The sequence below is a fragment of the Tupaia chinensis genome, unplaced genomic scaffold (assembly GCF_000334495.1).
Source record: "Tupaia chinensis unplaced genomic scaffold, TupChi_1.0 Scaffold000447_1, whole genome shotgun sequence".
Lineage (NCBI taxonomy): Eukaryota > Metazoa > Chordata > Mammalia > Scandentia > Tupaiidae > Tupaia > Tupaia belangeri.
In genome coordinates, this window is record NW_006159952.1 from 696,808 (window position 1) to 713,479 (window position 16,672).

General features: G+C 37.9%; 1 protein-coding gene across 1 annotated transcript in view; it reads left to right on the forward strand.

The window, feature by feature from the left end:
• Positions 1–16,672, forward strand: part of LOC102471583 (transient receptor potential cation channel subfamily M member 6) — a 207,034-nt gene that overhangs the window by 150,655 nt on the left and 39,707 nt on the right. Inside the window, exons 30-36 of the mRNA XM_006155328.2 lie at positions 1,590–1,648; positions 3,474–3,499; positions 5,685–5,735; positions 7,212–7,277; positions 9,079–9,353; positions 9,638–9,720; positions 10,451–10,656. Of these exons, the coding sequence (XP_006155390.1) occupies positions 1,590–1,648; positions 3,474–3,499; positions 5,685–5,735; positions 7,212–7,277; positions 9,079–9,353; positions 9,638–9,720; positions 10,451–10,656 (766 nt within the window). The remainder of the gene's footprint in view (positions 1–1,589; positions 1,649–3,473; positions 3,500–5,684; positions 5,736–7,211; positions 7,278–9,078; positions 9,354–9,637; positions 9,721–10,450; positions 10,657–16,672) is intronic.

Below are 16,672 nucleotides of genomic sequence, written 5' to 3' on the forward strand. Positions count from 1 at the left end.
GTTGTTCTTTTTTATGTAGTTTACCTGTTCACCCAATAATTTATCCTGAGTATGTTTAGAATTAGGAAGAAAGAATTCTGGAATTTTGAAACCTTACCTGTTTTCAAATATATAAAAGTCGTTAAGGGAAAGAAAAGTAAACTATCTTCAATACACTTTTAAAAGGTAGATCTAAAATCAACCTATAGAAGCTACTGGAAAACAGATTTCAGCCCAATCTGAGGAGAAATTTTTAGCCATTGGAGATTTCAGAGAATGGAACAGTTTATTTCTGAAAGCAGTGAGTTTCCTTGCTAGTGTGGTTGGTCACATAAAGTCTGAACAAATGTCTTTGTAGCCCTGATGTAGGGGACACAAACATTACAGTGTAAAGAACCCTCAGTGTTTCTCCAGTGCTGAGACTCTCTGATTTGTAGTCTGTTTTTCTTGCTATTTATAAATATATGCCTTGCTTTAGTGCCATCTGCCATGTGACCTAGCTAGAGTAACCCAAGAAACATAATTTTAGGTTTGATTTGAATATAGTCTGTTTAACCTTGAGAACTTATAAGCATCACCTGTATCAACATAACCTCAGATGTTCTTGTAAACATAGAATCTGAGAAAGATTTTGAAAGTTAAAATGTCAGATTACTTGATGGGAATTAGAGGAAGGGACCTGTGTTCACACCTTGGCTCTACCACTTCATCCATTTCAAAACGTTGTACATTAATTAACCTATGAGCATCATCAGCCATATCTCTCAAATGAGTCAAATAACATGCTTATGACATAATTGATAGCATATGAGAAAAATGACATTTGTGAAAATGCCTGGAGTAATACCAGAAGTGAACTAGTTCTCCAAAAATATTCATTGAATTTAAATAGGAAGTATAATGAGGTTAATTCAGGGTAATGTTATTTATGTAGTAGTCATCAGTGCTAGCCAGTGGAATGGTGGTTAAGACGGATCTCACACGGCCGACAACATGGTTTGAGTTCTGGACCCAGTGGCTTGAAACACATATCAGGAGCGTGTGTGTGTGCATGCTCAAAATCTCTAGAGAAGAATGGAGGAGAAAGGATTGTGGCATGGCCATCTTTTCTGTGGGACACTTTCTCAGTTTCCCCCTCTTTTTCCCTGTCTCTCTCTGGCGAGTACATACACTCTATAGCAAATTAAGAAAAAGAAAATAATCATCATCACCTGGAGCGATAATCTACTGATGATAGGACATAGTAATGTCACAATCAATATTGCCTGTCAGCATGGACCTTTATTCCATTTTTCATATTTTTGACTGATTTTGTATGTTCGGTCCTATTTCTGTAAAATCTTTTACATATTACATTTTCCTCTTTGATGTCTCCATAAAAGTAATTTTATCCTGTTAAAGTCCATCAATACATCAACTCACTCTGGTATTGTACTAATATATGCAATCTTTCCTGCTTGGGTTTAGTAAGTTTATTAAAAGAGAAATATTGAGCTAGAAGAAGGAAAAAGAAATATCGTCCAAGGAGTGTATTTTGTAGACGTGTTACTGGAAGCTAGGGCTTGGGACTACGTTGTGTGCACATGTAACAGCCTTTCCCTTCTGCTCAGGATATGAGTGAATATGCTTTGTGGAATTCACGGAACACTAACCTGAAGAGAAATTCTCTGTGAGTATTTATAACTATTTCTCATCAAAAATCTTTGATTTCTATTTCTTTAACTTGATTAGAAAGAAAGGGTTAATTTGATCAGAAAAGGAGATTTTAAAAATGCATCTAATGATTATGGTCTCATTCTTTGTTAGCAAGAATGAGAATAATTTATTCTCCAAGTTTTCCTGTTTCTGGCAAAAAGGTCTTACCTGAGTGCCTTTTGAGAATCTAATGATGGGGTCCGCAAGCAGCGTGGTGGCTAGGGTGCTGGATTCCCATATGGCCGACTGTGGTTTGAGTCCTGGACCTAGTGGCTTGCTTTCTCACTTTCCCTCTCTCTCTCTCGCTGTGTCCTTCTCTGGGCAAGTTAAAATAAATAAATAATTAAATAAATAAAGTTAAATAAAATAATTCTTTACAAAAGGAATATAATGAAAGATACTCCCACTGCAAAGTAAACAATTGTCTTTTCAGTCCCCTAAACCCACAAATGGAATAATGATTATCATATCTTTTAATATATTGGGTTGCTAGAAAAATCATGATGCATTTTTGCATAGAAAAACATAGAAAAATGTGTCCTGACTTTTCCAATAACCCATTAGATAAGATTGTGAAATGGCATTAGAGAAGTGGAAATAAATGGGGATTTTTAAAAAAAAAAAAAAAAAAAAAAAGACTCAGGCTGAAGACTTGATGATGTTTATTCTTTAGTTTTAAAAATAAACATTTTCTAGTATTTTCCTTTTAGTTTATGAAGTTGACCTTTTTGAAATTTTGGTTTCCAGAAACAATTTAATTGTCAAAACAGTAACTCTGGGAAGCATTGAGACAGGGAGGAAGAGATAAAATGAAGAGAAAGAGCATTTAAAAACTCATGTGGCTATAGACTTGAGTATCCTCCTGGAATTTTATTTATGCAAAGAAAATAAAATTAGAAAACTTAGCAAGCAAAATTATTATATTTGTTTCTAGTGCTTTCTGGACTTTCCTAGGTACAGCGTCAAATTTACTGTCCATACAACTGTAAAAAATTAATTAAGACCATCTACTCTAGAGAAAGACCAATTGATACCAAGCAGGTAGAAGGTGACTTTCAGTTTGCAGTTAGCTGTCTTCAAGATGGCCTTCCTCTGGAGCTCCCATCATGGTCTCTGTGCAGGCCTGCCTCCAGACTTAAAGGGCACATGACTTTCTTTTCTCCCAAAAGTTCAGTAGTTTGTGCTCATGCAGAGTAGTGGGTTATTGCAGCATGAAATTAAACAATAATTGTAATTGTACTTTCTTCCCTAAGGACTGTAAATACTGGAGATATTCTTTGAATGCATTTATTTAGACTTGCCCATGGCCACTTGTGCACTTGAGCAGGGCAAGTAACAATTTAAAGAGAGCTAATTTCAGCCTGTGAACATTTAGAGGCTACGTGGGCTAATGAAACTGATTTGTAGGCTTGTCCAGGGACATTCAGAGACTCGTTTGTAGGCATCTGCTTTGGATAGTTCAGGAACCCTTTAGTTTAATTGATCCAGAACAACACAAACACAGTTAAATCTTATATATGTTATGTGATTATGTAGCTAATTAAAAAAAGAAAGAAAACTAGACTACTGCTTTTCAATTAGCTTAGGGCATACACGGTAAATGACCTCCATGCATATCTGTTGCTTATTTTTCTGTTAAAATAACTATAGTACTGTCAGCTTCACTATTGTTAAAGATAGGGATCAGATGGGACTGATATGTACTGTGTGCTGTTGCTCTTTCACATACTTTTTCCCTTCCTTTGATCATTGAAAGATTTAAAGCAACATTATCTAAACAACTTAATGTTTTCCAACAGGTCGAGAAGTTCAAGTGGAGTTGACAGTAAGTTTTATTTCTAAATGTTTTATTTTTATTTTTTCCATCTTTTCCGAAGTGAGTTCATTGTCCTGCTGAGATTTTTATAGTTATAGTTTTTATCTACTATGGAAAGTAGGAAGTTCAGTAAAAAAGTAGAAAGTTTGGGTCAGCAGGTGGTATGGTGATTAAGGCGATAGATTCCCACATGGTCTACCATGGTTGGAGTCCTAGAACCAGAGGCTTGAAAATCATGGCAGGCATATGAGCGTGTGTGCCCAGGATCCTGAATGGAGAATGGAGGAGAAAGGATTACATGTGGCCCTTACCCCTTAGGGGTGATTTCTCACTTTCCCTTTCTTTCTGTCTCTCTCCAGCAAGTTCATATGTGCTATGGCAAAACCCTTTAAAAAAAAATAAAAGGGAGAAAGTTCAATGTCTTTCTCCAAACAAGTCAGGACTGATGTCTCATTTAAAATTCTGAGTTATCCGTTTTATTTTTGTCATTATTTGTTTGTTTGAAGTTTATGTATTTCTTCTATGAGTGAGACAGACAGAAAAAGAGAGAGACCCAGAGAGCTAGCATTCCCTATTGGCTCTTGACATTGGGATTCACCCCGTCTCTAGCCGGCCCCCAATCGTGGGCACACATGTGCCTGATGTGTTCAGGAAAGTCTCCGTATTTGAACTAGGAGCCTTCTCTTATGGGATTGCTTCACGAGGGTCACATTTTACTGCTGAGCCCCTGACTGGACCCAAGAATCTGTTTTTGACTATGATGTTCTGGTGTATTCTGTGATGGAAATTTAACCATGAGTTCATTTGACTCTTAAACAACTCTTACCATTTTATATGTTAACTGTCACTTTTTCACATATTGCTCAGTAAGAATCATTCACGAGAGTGTTTGTGGATGTCTTTTCATGTATAGTTTTAGTAGGACTCTTTGCCCCGAATGGGGCCGTTATGTAGCTGGAGACTTCATGTTTTGATTTCTGCTTTTTTAGTTTTTAGAATAGTGTCTGACACATTGTAGGTGGTCGTAAATGTGGTTGAATTTATATGAACAAAGTCTCACAGCTTTGTAAGTGGGGAAATCAGGATTGAGACTCAGCTTTGTCAAACTCAGATGTACATTGTCTTTTAAGTATTTCCCTGTTTCTCAATGAAGGTCTTACCTTCCATGTGGAATTATATGTTCCATAAGCCTTTGAATATACGTCTGTTATATTACTTAGCAAATTGTATTGTGATTATAGTTGCATGGCTTTCTCTCCAAGTGTATTATATTGACTTTTCTCTAGGGTGAGAACCACCTCTTAAATCTGTCATATCTAACTTGGCCCATAGTAAGAGCTGCATACTTTTACTTTTTTGATTGCTGAATGAATTCCATAATGAAGAGTCTTTTCTGCTGACCTCACTTGTTACAAAGCACCCCCAATGGAAGTGATGCTTGTTCCTTTATTCAGCAATAAGAAGCCAGAGGGATCTGTGAAATTGGGCTCATTATGCTGCTTACTCGACTAGGTATAAGGCAGTTGCCACCATGAGACTAAAGTTCTCAACTTTAATTTTGATTTTATGAAATGGCAAAACTGTTACAAAGGATTTCTCTAGAGTCTTGTAATTTAGGACTTGTGGAGAGAGAAGAGAATGAGTTAAACTGGGAGGTGTTCCCAACACATAGTCCTGTGTAACCAAACAAACCCCTTGGTGCCATTTTATTCACCCCTCCTTTCTCTCTGGTATATACTTCTGGATGTGTTTTTATCATTTTGTTGCTATTTTAGGTCAGTGAAGTAGTTTGCTAATAACTTAGTATTAATAATGTCTTTCCACGGGTACTGTGTCTTGGTAGGGAGCTCAGAGAATCATGCTTCTGAGATGTCATGAAGTGTGATGGGCAGCTGAGTGCCTTCTGCAACCCAGAGGTGTAATTGGTTCAGAGGAAATACATCTTTGAGGCTAATATTACCTGTCTTTCTTCAATTCCCTACATAAATATGTTTGGAGATATTACACTGATGATTGGAAGCTGTCAGGATACCAGCACAATCATGTGGTTAAAGGATATTAGCCAAGCTTTTCCGAATACTGAGAAGCCATTCTGATTAACCTGTTCAGTAATAACTTTGAAGGCAATATATTCATAAGCATGTATTTGTCTTTGGCCAAGTAATTAAAATGCCAATCTTCTCTATAATTTCAGAGATCTCCGCCTCCTTAAAAAGCCCTCAAGAGGCTCACCATCATTATTCAGGTAGGATGCATATGCACATGGACACGTCAGTTGAGCTAACTGTCTGTGATTCTGCATTCGTAAACAGAGATGTTGATGAATTCCGTATTCCAGACATGGCTTCCCATGTGAAAAGTTGTTCACTGTGATGAGAACCCTGATTCCTTACCTTGCCATTGACATAGGTAAACAAATTATTAGAATTTAAGGGAATTTGGATTAAAAAAATTTATATTGGCAAATTCCAAATTTTGAAGGAGAGGGCCTTGAGATTTAAAATTTTCTACCAGCTCCAAGCCAGCTCTAAGCAGGATATCTCAATGTTTTGACTGGGAAAAAGGCAGACCTGAAAGTAGTGCTTTGAGGAAAGGTTTCTGTACCCTCTCTGCACCCTCAGTGAACATAACCACCATGTGAATGCCAACCTCACAAAGTTCAATAAAGATGCCTTACGAAGATGTTATTAAACAAGGATGTCAAGGGTCTTGACTCTCTCAAGCAACATCACTTCACAGTGCTTCAGTTGTCCCTCTTTCAGAGTGGGGATAATTGTACTCGCCCTTCCTGAGGAACGGTCTGTTAAAGGCCTTAGTTGAGAATTAAGAGGAAAACTCATTGAAATGTAGAGCAATATAAAAACCAGCTGGGTTTGGGCCATTGGGTGGTTGCTTAGGGCATTGCACTCAGTCTTGGGTAAGATCGTACATGGACAAGCTTTTTACACAACAAAAATTCTGTACATGAGTAAGAGCTTATTGGTATTATAATTACCGATATTATTATTATATCAAGGTCATTTTTTCAGGGTGCAATAGTAGACTTCCTTATCCTGAATTCCTCTCCGTAGTGAATAGTATTTCAGCGGATCCTAGACTCTTCATTCCAGGCTCTTATAGCTGGGTCTTTCAGCTCAACAGTAATCTATTATTTTGACTCCAGCCATCAACTGAAGTAAGTCTGTGGTAGGGAATACTCTAACTCACATTGCCTCTGATCTGTTAGGATATGGATTTTAATAGGAAAATGCAGATCACGTCCTTTTCATTAAAATTAGTCTGCAGTTCTCTCCAAGATAACATGTTGAACTATGCAAAGTCAACAGTAGATGTCCCCACAGTCCACTGTGCACTGGATTTTCTTTGGAAAAGAAAAACCAGAGAATAAAGACCATAGAGTAAAATGTCATTTAACAGAAAGTTCCACATATGTATGTGTTAGTATATGATTTGGTATTCAGGGAGTGGAGGTGATAGCCCTACCTCAGGCCGTGTTATAGAATCTCATATAAAATATTGTAAAGACTGGATTATCTTTCTTGTTTAGGCATAGTTTATTTTTACAACTGTATTATAAATATTATTTCTGATCATAGCAAATGTGAGGAGTATTGCAATGAAATCTTTTAGTATTAATATGAATATACTGATGTGGAAAGACTTTCTGTAAATTCAGTTCACTGATGCATACTTAAAATAGTAAATCTGTTTTTGTTTACAGCCATTGAAAGGAATAATTTAATGAGGCTTTCTCAGACCATACCATTTACACCAATCCAACTGTTTGGTGAGTGGAATTTCTACCTTCTCAAGGCTATGCCAAGACAGAGGCATAACATCTGAATAAATCTAAGGGGGAAACACATTGCATCATTTTAGTTGAGAATTTTTTTTGTAAATAATTGTAACACAGGGAGATTTATTTCCTAAACTGGACACTCATGTTAACGGTTAGTATTTAGGATCAAAATCTAGTACTATGGAGATGAGGTCTGTAATGAGCAGCAGTTGGGAAGAAAGCAATGATGTTGCACCTGGCATTCACTGACTCAGGGCTGGAAGTAAGTAGGAAAGAAAAGAACAAACCAACCATATATAATAACCTCAGAAGAAAGCGATAAATGTCAATATGGTGAAAACCAACAGGCATCTGAAGAGAAATGCTTTGTATATTGGTTTTTATTTGTTTGTTTTGTTGCGTGTACACTAATTGCTCTTATCTCAGACTGCAAATATCATTTTTAAGAGCTGGAGGAGTAAAGGGAAATAAGCCTGTATTAGCCAAGGTTACCAGAGTTTCTCTTTTAGAAGGATAAAGCATAAGCCAATTGCCAGAATAACAAGGGTCCCCACACTGACCTTGATGTTCATTCTCCTTACAGTGTTCATGTGGAGACAGACTAGGTTGGTTTCAGATTATTAATGCAGATGCCCTTCCCTTCACTTGGCTCCCTGGCTAGTTTTGCAGATCAGTAATTCTGCTCTAAATCTTCCAGGGATTTAAAACTCCAAAAACATCTTCGGCACCAAGAATAAATATTTGAAAATAGTTACCAAGCGTTACCTAGATATGTTTATAGGTAAGAAATCAGATGAAAGAGTGGGGGAATAGGTTCCTTTCTTGGTAAACCAGTACAGTGTTCACAAACAAAGCAAAAATATTTCAGGCAAAGCTATAAGGAGAAAATGAAACATAGTCTTGACAGAAGCTTTGTATAGAGAATGCTACTTTAGTTGTGAAGTATTAAACACCCTATTGGTGGTGTCTAGGCTCAGTAAGAATTCTTTCTGTTCCATATCCTAAAAGTAGAAGCTGTGAGGCAGTTATGTAGCATTTTGTGTCTAAAATCCTTCAGTTGGGTTGAATTTGTGTCAGAGTTTCTGGTTCACTTTAGCTCTGAGGGCATACTTATTCTTTACAACAACCTAATGAAATCAACATTATTTCCTCTCCATTTTACTGGTCAGAAAATCAAGTCTTTCGGTAAATCTGTCCAAAGACACAAAGAAGAAGTGAAAGGCTCTGGGATGTCCTTGGAACTTTCTGACTCCAACTAGGTTAAATCATGTATTCTCAAACGAGTAATGTTGCTCCCCCTACAAGGGAGCAGATGCTCCCCTTTTTATGTATAAAGTGCAGACATACATACAGTACATAAGTAGACAGCATATATTTGATATTGGTATGTTATGGGAAGGACAATTTAAAAAGGTCTAATAAAGCTTCTTAGGGGGATGATAACAACACAAGATTAAACTCTCTTTTTAGAATTTCTTGTCTCTGACAAATGAAGCATTTCCTTTCTACTTTGATTTTGTGTTTGTCCAGTTATAGTCTACAGTAAGAACAACTCAGTTTTTATATGTCATCTGCACTTCATCCTGTCTTCCCCTCCCCACTTACTAGACAAATAATAACATAGAAAAATGGTCAGATTCATGTTTTTATTCTTCTCTACTTTTTGCTGATCTCACTTTTCTATGGTCATTTGGGCAACTGAACTGATTCAGAGTTGATAGTTAAGTTACCATCCATGTCACAGACCTGATGAGCTCAATGAACTTCTCACAATCACTTCTTTTTGCAGCGGGAGAAACAGTAACTGTCTATAGGCTAGAGGAGAGCTCCCCCTTGAACCCTGATAAAAACATGTCCTCTTTGAGAGCTGCGATGATCCAGGTGTTGTCCCAAGAGGAGCTGGATGGGGGCCTCCGCAAAGCCATGAGAGTTATCTGCACTTGGTCTGAAGATGATGTTCTCAAGCCAGGACAGGTTTTCATTGTGAAGTCCTTTCTTCCTGAGGTTGTGCAGACGTGGCATAAGATCTTTCAGGAGAGTACTGTGCTTCATCTTTGCCTCAGGGTAAGTCTGAAACTCAGAGACCCAGAGCCCAGATGGACAGAATCAAAGAAAAGAGATTTGGCTACATTTTTATCTAAAGCCATTATCTTCAACTGAAATGGGAGAATATTTGGAGGTGGTGATTTTTGTTATGTAGGGCTATTGCTTTGGGGACAAGGAATGGTAGGAGCTGAATAAGGCTAAAAAAAAAATCACATGTGGGCAGCCTCCTGTAATTCTCTGATCATTAATCATAGGTGTGTGATAGTAAATCAGAATTTTTATTTTTGCTCCCTATTTTGTAGGAAATACAACAACAAAGAGCTGCACAAAAACTGATTTATACCTTCAACCAAGTGAAACCACAGACCATTCCTTACACACCACGGTAAGGAATCCTTGGCCTTCATTTTAAGTATGGATTTCTATCAACTTCTTCTTAGTCCGTTGGTCAGGAAGAATATCAGACCCATCAGATAGTTTCCCATAACCTTAATTTTATGTTCTTCCTTCCATAGTTTTGGAGACTCATGAAAAGAGAATTAGACATCCCAGGGATACCTTAAGTATCATTGAACTTACATGACTAGACAAAGAATTTCAGAAGAGGCCATGACTAACACTTCAATTATGTGAAACAGGCAGATACTGGGTGTAGCTGCTAATGTCCAGGAGCATTATGATAGAAAAACATTTCTATGTTAATCATATTTCTTTTCCCAACATCTTATAGAAATTAGGAACTTCGTAAAAATTAACTCTTGTTCCTTTCACCTGAGTGTGTTCACACACTTACATTCATTTATCAGGACAGATCATAATTTGGTGCCGAAGACTTACAGTAAAGCTTTATTTTTTCATTTACGAGGAACTTTATAGAGAACACCAGAAAAACTGGGTCCAGTACTCATAAAAGAGTTGGAAAGCTTTCTCAAAGAGAAGGGAGGTGGGTAAGCATGATGGGAAAAAAGGGCTTCCCAATCTTTAAATTTCATCCCTTCATAGCAAAGACAAGGACATGTGTATTAAGGCTGTATCAGACAAAAGTTATGTAATCTCCCCTGCTGCCAACTGTTCAGTACGCTAAGTTTCACTTTTGCTGTCTTTTTCCCTCACAGGTTTCTGGAAGTTTTCTTAATATACTGCCATTCAGCCAATCAATGGTTGACCATTGAGAAGTATATGACAGGGGAGTTCCGGAAGTACAATAACAACAATGGTGATGAAATCATCCCCAGCAACACCCTGGAGGAGTTAATGTTGGCTTTCTCTCACTGGACTTATGAGTATACTCGGGGAGAGCTGCTGGTTTTAGATTTACAAGGTAAATCTAATGATGCAGGACTTCGTATAATAAGCATGAAGCAAAATTCAAAGAAATCTTGTAAGAACCAGACTGGGCAATGTACAGAGTTGCTCTGTTTCGCTTGAAAGAAGGAGACATTTATTTCAGAGACATTGTAGTGATGATCATGTGTACCTACTATGTTTTCTGCTACATAGAGAAAAGTGTAGGTGGATGATTAGTTACTTAGTATTTAAAGACATCTAACATTTTTTACTAAATAAGGAATGATTTTTATATTAAATTTTCTAGTTTTATTTCTTTACCTTGGTTTATGTTCACAAAAATGTAGCCATGCATTTATACACATAAAATTTAAATTCTAGGCATTTTTCATGATTTTGAGCTCATTGCTTTAGCAATTTATAATTTAGCTTGCTCTCTTTACTGTGTCCCTTGATATGACAGTTCATGAAAGTATACACTCAGACTGAGCAAGGCTTCGCAGTGCACTCTTATTTAATGGAAACCTTTGATCAGCACATCTCCCCACTATCAACACCTCACATATGACTTATAATCTGGAAGCACAAAACAGAGTATCTCCAGCAGGCTTTCCTTGCAGGGACAGAACAAAATATGTATTAAGGTCAAAGTTTAGTCCTTGGGCTCACTGACTGAGGCTTTGGTTTTAAATAAGGGATTTATCCCAGGAACTTTCATAGAAGTTATCTCATTTAATCCCAGAAGCAGCACCTCAAGGTAGATATTATGGGGAATTTAGGCCCAGAAAGTTTAAATAACTTGCCCAAGGTTGCACAGCTACTTAGGGGAGAGCTACAATGCAGATTTAAACTGGCTTGACCATCCACGTTCTTTTCACTGCACCGTCTTTTATTTCTTTCAGAGTTGCATACCTAGAGTACATAACAATTATATGGTTCCTTTAAACAATATGGTCTCTTTTCTTATCCTTTATGCCCTTCCTAGCTCTCCAGTTCTTGGATTCTATACTGAAAACTAGGTTTAGAGGCTTGGGAAAGTTGAGATAAACAGACAGTCATTGGCCATGACAACAAATGTCCAGAATGCAAAGTCATTTGATTGAAATTTGTGTCATGTGCTCAAGGATGTATACACACTTTTTAAACTACATATAAATACTTTTGTTTGATATTTCTGCTGCTCAGAGAATTGAATTATATTCATAACCTTCAATGCAATATTTTAGGAAGCAATATAAACAAAGTTAAAACAATCAAGATGATTCAGCTTTTAAACCAGCAAATACTTGATCCATATAAACCCAGAGTGTTAATGCCTGAGGCATCTGTTTTTGTAGCTCAAGTTGGGAAGAGGTTGATTATTTTCATCTGTGCTTGACTGTGCTTTGAGCTTTGGGTGGAGTTGTTTAAAAAAACTGAAACAGAAACAAACAAACAGAAAAACAACCAAAGAAAAATGTTAAGGAATTAATGATGACTCTTCAGTGTGTTTTGTATTCCACTTGAATAGGTTTTTGTTTAATGATGTTTATGTTTGGGGATTTTTATGTCTCTTAGTAATCCAAAGTGACATTAAACAGAACAAAACTGCATCGATAGTCTTGGGGGAAAAAGGGAATTAACTTTATTCTTTTACTGGGCAATTATGTGAATTGTAGAAATAGGCCACTCCAAAGAAACTATGTCAACATTGACCTTCAAAGAAGGGAAGAGTGGACATCATAGAATGAGCCTGATGAAGTTTGAGATACTTATCACAGAATTTTGGCTCATTGGTTAGACCTGAGTTTATGGAAGAACATGAATCCTATAACAGTAATTGTAAGCAGTTGTGCTACTACAACTAGTTAACATTTATTAATTACTTTTTAAATGTGCCAGACACTTGGCTAAGACTTATATGCATTATCATATTTAATCCATACCAGCTTGGAAAGACAAAAATGGGGGAAATGTGGTGTATTTTTAAAAACCCCTAATGACTTTTGGCTTAGTTTTATACTACATTTACTTTATTTGTATTTCTAGTTTTGGAGAGATGATGTGCATCATTTGGTGGTGGGAGTGGAACTCGTGAGACCCAGTACTGCAGTAGGAGTAGTTCTGCAGTTGTAGCACTAGTTTAATTCCTGACTCCCCCATGGCTTACCTGCATGACCTGGAAATAACCACCTTGAGTCCCACTTCCCTCTTTTGTAAAAATGGGGAAGATAATATTATGCACCTTTAAGTCATAGGGTTGTTAAATGGCTGAAGTATGACAAGTTACTGAGTGTGCTAACAACACTAACTGTTATTATTATTTTTTTTCTGTATTTATCTCTGTGTAGCTCTTTAAAATGAAGGTTAATCTTCAGCTGTGGGGGGTCTACCCTCAGCTGTGTGGTCCTGCAGGGAGACACTAACTGCCCTCCCTTGAGTGAGACCTCATCAGTGTGCTGTGGCTACACACTGCTTTGAGAGAAAGAATGAGTGAGAAACGTTTGGACAGTTTATCCTTTTTTTCTCCTTTTTACTTTTTCCAAAGGAGTGGCAGTCATTAATCCAGAAGCTGACACACCAGCCAGGAAGCTGAACTCTAAAGAGAGGCTTAATCAATTTCCAATCACTTGTAATTATACTGATGTTTTCTGGTCTACTTCCACTTAAAAATCCTACATGTGAGGGCCTGACTCGTCATCATTGCATTTGAAATCTAACATTTAATTCTCAGAAATGGAAATTTTAAACAATTGTATTTCAAATTACAGTGTTTCATAGCTTTTTTTTTTCTTTTAGCTTTTTATATTTTTCAAAGAACTTTTGGAGATACTAACTTTTTATTCAACAAAGCAGTTTCTGAAATAAGTCAGCATTATCATTAATATCATCATTATCAATTCTGCTGCTATGTAGAAGGTAACTTCTTTCCACAGATAATAGAAGTTCACTAATGTATCCAAAGATACATTCAACTGGAATAAGAATGCAAATCTCTGAGTTTCTCTTACAATTTCCAATCACTTGTAATTATACTGATGTTTTCTGGTCTACTTCCACTTAAAAATCCTACATGTGAGGGCCTGACTCGTCATCATTGCATTTGAAATCTAACATTTAATTCTCAGAAATGGAAATTTTAAACAATTGTATTTCAAATTACAGTGTTTCATAGCTTTTTTTTTTTTTTCTTTTAGCTTTTTATATTTTTCAAAGAACTTTTGGAGATACTAACTTTTTATTCAACAAAGCAGTTTCTGAAATAAGTCAGCATTATCATTAATATCATCATTATCAATTCTGCTGCTATGTAGAAGGTAACTTCTTTCCACAGATAATAGAAGTTCACTAATGTATCCAAAGATACATTCAACTGGAATAAGAATGCAAATCTCTGAGTTTCTCTTAGTGACATGCTACATATTAACTGCCTATGGGCATTTACTCTGTCAAATCTGGTAAAGAAATATCATTTGCATTGTTCAGTGTTAAAATGTCTTATTTTTCATGTTTTTCAAAATCAAATAGCGAATTTGAGAGGGGCTCTGATGTTGAAGTTTGCCAATTGGGTGATTCCTGTGTCTCTGGAGGAGATGGGTGGTGTAGTGGTGGTGGTCAGGGTGGAACGGCACAGTTTGTGAATGCTGATGGTACTACTGGGATTCTGGACTACACTCTCTCTTTCTCTCTCTCTGTCTCTCTCTCTCTCTTTTTTTTTCCCCAGTGTATGCTATAGGGCTCACGTGCATGCCAGAAAGGGAGAAGAAAAGTGAGAAACCACCCCCTTAAGAATGTCCACACTTTAAACCCTTCTCCTCTAGTTTCTCCTTAGGAGTTTTAGGCAAGGATGCACATGCACCCATTGTTAAGTCCCTGGGTCTGGGACTTAACCATGCAGCCAGCCATGTGGTTTCCAGCATTTTAACTTCCATGCTGGCCCCTGGGATGTTCTCTATTTTGCACACATTGGCAGTACCTTTTGCCATTTGTAGGTCCCAAAGTATGTACTTAGTAGTTGAGATTTGAACTGTCAGATTGGGTTTAAGGGTATTTTTTAAAAAGAATTATTTATTTAATTTTATTAATTATTATTATTAAAAATTTACTGTGGGGCATGTGCCATCACCAGAGAGGGGGAAAGTGAGAAAGCCAAGCCACTAGGTCTGGTACACAAACCATGTTCAACCACGTGAGAGTCCAGCACCTTAACCACCACACCACCTGCTGGTGCCATAAACATGTATGGATATTCTTTACCCTCATTCTTTTTTCTTTTTTTTTTTTTGGAGAGGTTTTTGCTATAGGGGCGCATGTGCTCGCCAGACAGAGAGAGAGACAGAAAGACAGAAAGCGAGAAATCACCCCCCAGGGGGGATGGTTACGCTGCAATCCCTTCTCTTCCATTCTCCTCTCGGGATCTTGGGCACGCACACGCACACGCCCAGCGTGAGTTTTAAGCCACCGGGTCCAGGACGCGAACCGCGGTCGACTACATGGGAGTCCAGCGACACAGCCATTACGCTAACTGCTGGTCCCTACTCTCATTCTTATAAGGGATTCTATTTATTGTAAGCAGCATTTTAGGGAAACAAGATAATTGGAAACACCAATGGTAAGAAAATAAAATTTTACTTTACAAGGGATCATTGATAGAATAAAGATAATAAATACAACAACTAACATTTATTAGTTCCCCTTTGAGTCAATTCTTTGTAAGCTGTTTGTGTACAATAATTCATTTAATTCTTAGTAGCCCCATGAGAGAAGGCCTATTATTCTTCACACTTTAGATGACAAAATAGAGATTCAGAGAGATTACGGAAGGTAGCCACTGCTCACTCTCTCTCACAGCTGGAGAGTGGTGGAGCTATGAGTGGCACCCAGATTCTCTCACTTCTGTCTCTATAACAAGCAACAGGATTTAAAGGAGCTTATGGATTCTGATAGACTTCTATTTTCCCAACCAAACTTCCTTTCTTACATGAGGTATTACCTACATTTTAGGTACTGTGTGTATTCCTAGGTTAGATTTACCCATTTATTCAGGGATCAATCTAAAACTTTCATCAGTGACATAAACTCTGAGCTTAAAGTTAGGAGGTCTAGGGACCAGCAGGTGGTGTGGTAGTTAAGGTTCTGGATCCCGCATGGCCAGCTCCTTGATTTGAGTCTCAGACCTGGTGACTTGAAAACACACTGGAGTTGGGGGGGGGTGAGACAAACAAACAAACAAAACACACTCAGCGGGTGGTGGGGGGTGGGAGGGACCAGTAGTTGGCGTAATGGCTATGTCGTTGGACTCTCATATAGTTGACCGTGTTTCGAGTCCTGGACCTGGTGGCTTAAACTCATGCCACGCACGTTTGCGTGCGTGCCCAAGATCCCAAGAGAAGAACCCTCCCCTTGGGGGGGGGGGTGATTTCTTACTTTCTGTTTCTGTTTCTCCATCTCTCTCTGTCTCTCTGGCCAGCAGACACACCCTGAAGCAAAAACCTCTCCAAAAAAAAAAAACCCACACTCAATGTGGCATGCGTGCCCAAAATCCCGAGAAGAGAATAGGGAAGAGATTGTAGTATCACAGTCTTCCCGGGGATGATTTCTCGTGTTTCCTCTCTCTATCTCTCTCTGTCTCTCCAGCGAGTACATATGTCCTATAGAAAAATAAATAAATAAATATTTAAAAATTAAGAGGTCTGCACTTAAACATGTAAAGGATTGGTAGTCTTTAGTCTCTCTGTTGATGATACTTGGGATATATTCTATCTGTTGTTCTGTGTATCTACTCCACCATTAGAAAAGCAGGCATTCTGGGACCAGCAGTTAGCATAATGGCTATGTCACTCCCATGTGGTCAACCACGATTCAAGTCCTGGACCTGGTGGCTTAAACTCACGCTGTGTGTGTGTGCTTGCGTGCCCAAGATCTCAAGAGGAGAATGGAAGAGAAGGAATTGCGGAGTGGCCATTCCCCCTGGGGGATGATTACTCACTTTCTGTTTCTCCGTCTCTCTCTGCCTGTCTGGCCAGCAGACACGCCCTGAAGCAACCCCCCCCCCCAAAAAAAAAAAAAAA